The sequence below is a fragment of the Myotis nattereri genome (assembly GCF_964212035.1).
Source record: "Myotis nattereri genome assembly, chromosome: 3".
NCBI classification, from domain to species: domain Eukaryota; kingdom Metazoa; phylum Chordata; class Mammalia; order Chiroptera; family Vespertilionidae; genus Myotis; species Myotis nattereri.
Genome location: NC_138077.1, coordinates 77,654,823 through 77,657,894, shown reverse-complemented (window position 1 = coordinate 77,657,894; position 3,072 = coordinate 77,654,823). Strand labels below are relative to the sequence as shown.

At 30.4% G+C, this 3,072-nt stretch overlaps 1 protein-coding gene across 1 annotated transcript; it reads right to left on the bottom strand.

Annotated features, from left to right (window-relative positions):
• Window positions 1-799: 799 nt before the first annotated feature.
• Window positions 800-1,720, bottom strand: LOC308517353 (olfactory receptor 5AC1-like; the record flags this gene model as incomplete). The annotated part of the gene is made up of 1 exon (XM_081088492.1): window positions 800-1,720. One exon carries the CDS (start codon window positions 1,718-1,720, stop codon window positions 800-802), a length of 921 nt encoding a protein of 306 aa, XP_080944618.1.
• Between the last annotated feature and the right edge of the window lie 1,352 nt (window positions 1,721-3,072).

Here is a 3,072-nt window from a genome sequence, read left to right as displayed (position 1 = left end):
TAAATTATGTTTGCTTAAATAATAATAAGCATGTAAGAGATTATAAGCAGAGTGGTAACTATACAAATTTAATAAGTGATAACTTATTAAACATGTAAAGATAAATATAATAGACTTAAAATATTTGAAGAGATATACCCCCAAATCTTCCAAAATCTGGAAATTCTTGAAATATTGCCTATATTTTCCCTGATAAAAGGCACTTTGTATTTTCATATATTTGAGCCATACTTTTAAAATAGTCTATTTTCTCCAACTGCCATTATTCTCAATAAAATCCACCAATATCTTATGTTCTACTTTTAAAAAAAATAATTCTTTACTACAAAGAAATTTTTATCTTTCGGGATAGTTTCTTTCAAGAAGTCACTTAACTGAACCTCAGAACAGTTGAGAAACAACAAAGAATTTTGATATGCAAGCTCTGGACAATTGTCTTGGCTCAGTCACACCCCCCTCAAACAAACAAACATGCAACTGTTTGCAGCGGTAAAATTATAGACTACTATATCTGATTTTGAGGGAATTTACAAAGAGTCAAAAATTGCAAATTTTAACTGCTTAATTTTAAAAACTATGTCCCATTTTTAATGAAGAGTTTAGTTTTATGTGATATAAAGCACTTGCACTGAAACAGAAATCCCCTGGAGCTGACTTGCATCATCACAGCACTCATAATCTACCATAGACACTAGCCCTCTGTTAAAATGATCAAGTCCGACTGATTTGCATAACTCCATATGCCTTGCAGTGTACATAGTTTGAAAAGAGCAAGTTTGAAATTTGCCTTTAAAACTGTTCACTTATTTATTATTCTCCTCAAGGCACCTTTCACGTCTTTATTCCTCAGACTGTAAATAAAAGGATTTAGCAGGGGAATTATGACTGTGTAAAATAAAGAATACATTTTATCCTGATTCTGAATGCGGCCAGACCCAGGGCACACATACATGAAGAATAGAGTGCCGTAGAACAAGGAAACAGAGAGCAGGTGTGCACTGCACGTGGAAAAGGCTTTTCTTCTGCCCTTTTCAGACTTCGTTTTTAGGATGACAAACAGAACACGGGTGTAGGAGACTATGATGGTCATAAAAGTGAAAAGTTGTATAAACACTGAAAATATAAAAATCAGGAGCATATTAACTCCAGGGTCAGTACAGGAAACCTTAAACAGTTGTAAAATTTCACAGTAGAAATAATGTATTATATTAGACTTGCAGAAAGTTAATCTAAATAACAATCCAACATGCATCATGGGATGAATAAACCCAACAGTATATGAAACACCTAATAATTGAATGCAGAAGATATTGGACATCACCACTGGATAAAGCAAGGGGTTACATATGGCTACATAGCGGTCATAGGCCATCACTACCAGGAGAAAACATTCTGTGTTTGCACTGGAAGCAAAAATATAAAATTGGATGATGCACTCAACCAAGGATATCATATGATTCTTAGATAAAAAATTAATTAGCATCTTAGGAGTCACCGAAGATGAAGAACAGGCATCTGCAAAGGCCAGACTGCCAAGGAGTAAGTACATAGGGGTATGTAGATGGGGGTCCTTCCAGATGAGAAAAATGAGTCCAAGGTTGCCCACCATGGTGGTTAGATAGATGACTAGGAACACCAGGAACAGGGGGACCTGCAGCTCTGGAAGATCTGTAAGTCCCGTGAGAAGAAATTCAGTCACCTGGGTTTTGTTTACCTCCATCACATTCACTCAAGCTAATCACTGCAATAAAAGAATAAGCAAAGAACAGAGGTATAAAACTCCATGAAAATTGAAAAAAATGCATCTTCCTTGTTTATGTATCCCCTTTAATCAGAACATTTACCTTTACCCTTAATAAAAGTTATTTACAAACAATAAGTATTTGGAAAATTGTTTCTTAAATGTAAGAGAAATTGGCCTATTCTTTAATTTGTAAAATTGATTGTAATTTAATAATCATCTTCTAATTAAAAAAAAATCTTTGAAAATAGAAATAAAATTAATTTTTTTAAATATGCTAAGGATTAGCTATCAAAACTAATAGCACACAGTCTAAATAATACAGTGTCTCTTCAAGTCTTCAAGTTAAAATGCTCACTCTGATCATTATTATACAGTATTATCTTAGAAACTGTAAAACAGCTAAGATATTAAATAAAATGAAAATAACAAAGATATAAAATATAAAACTTGTGGACAATAAATTTATATTTCTTATTGATGTTATATTGTTATAATTAAATAAACATTATGATTTTAATAAATAGCAGATGGAGGATGAATATGTAAATAATCACTAGATTTTTCTATGCAAACAATAACCAACAAGAAAGAGAACTAAAAGAAAATGTACCCATTTTATTAGCCATAACACTTTAAAATACATTGAAATTTTTTTTTAAAAAAAAAAGACCTATGTGAAGAAAGTTACAAAAACTAACCAAAGGGCGTTATACAATTTCTGGAGAAATAGCAAAATATGTTCTTAGATAAGAAGACAGAATTATAAGTATATCAGTAAAGTTGAAATTAATTTCAATTAGAATCCTTATCATTTTTAATGTAGTAACATGAGCATAAAATTCATGTAAAATAAAATTATTTTCAGGAGATAAGGAAAATAGAAACAATAAGGAAGTCAAGTGTGCCGTGGTAAGTGTTAAAACACAAAGCTATTCAAGAGAGTATAATATGGTGTGGAAATAGGAACATATAATAGCAAAACCAAATAAAGATTTCAAAAACAGATTCCAGTATATAATGGAATTTAATATATTACATGGGTGATTTTTCAGTTGAGAAAAATTATGATTTATTCAATAAATAGTGTGGTTATATATGTTTATCTATCTGGGAAAAAAGTAAGAATGGCTCCTTATTTATTCCTGTTTTTAAAAAGCTGCTGGATCAAGGACTTAAAAGTCAAAATTTTATAAACAAGCAATTAAAACATTCTAAGAAAATTCATGGAATAAACATAATCTAAATATATTAAAATATTTGATTAATATAAGGAACTCTAATTATAAAGAAAGATATAGGTATATTTAATTTATTTTTTTAATTGCAAG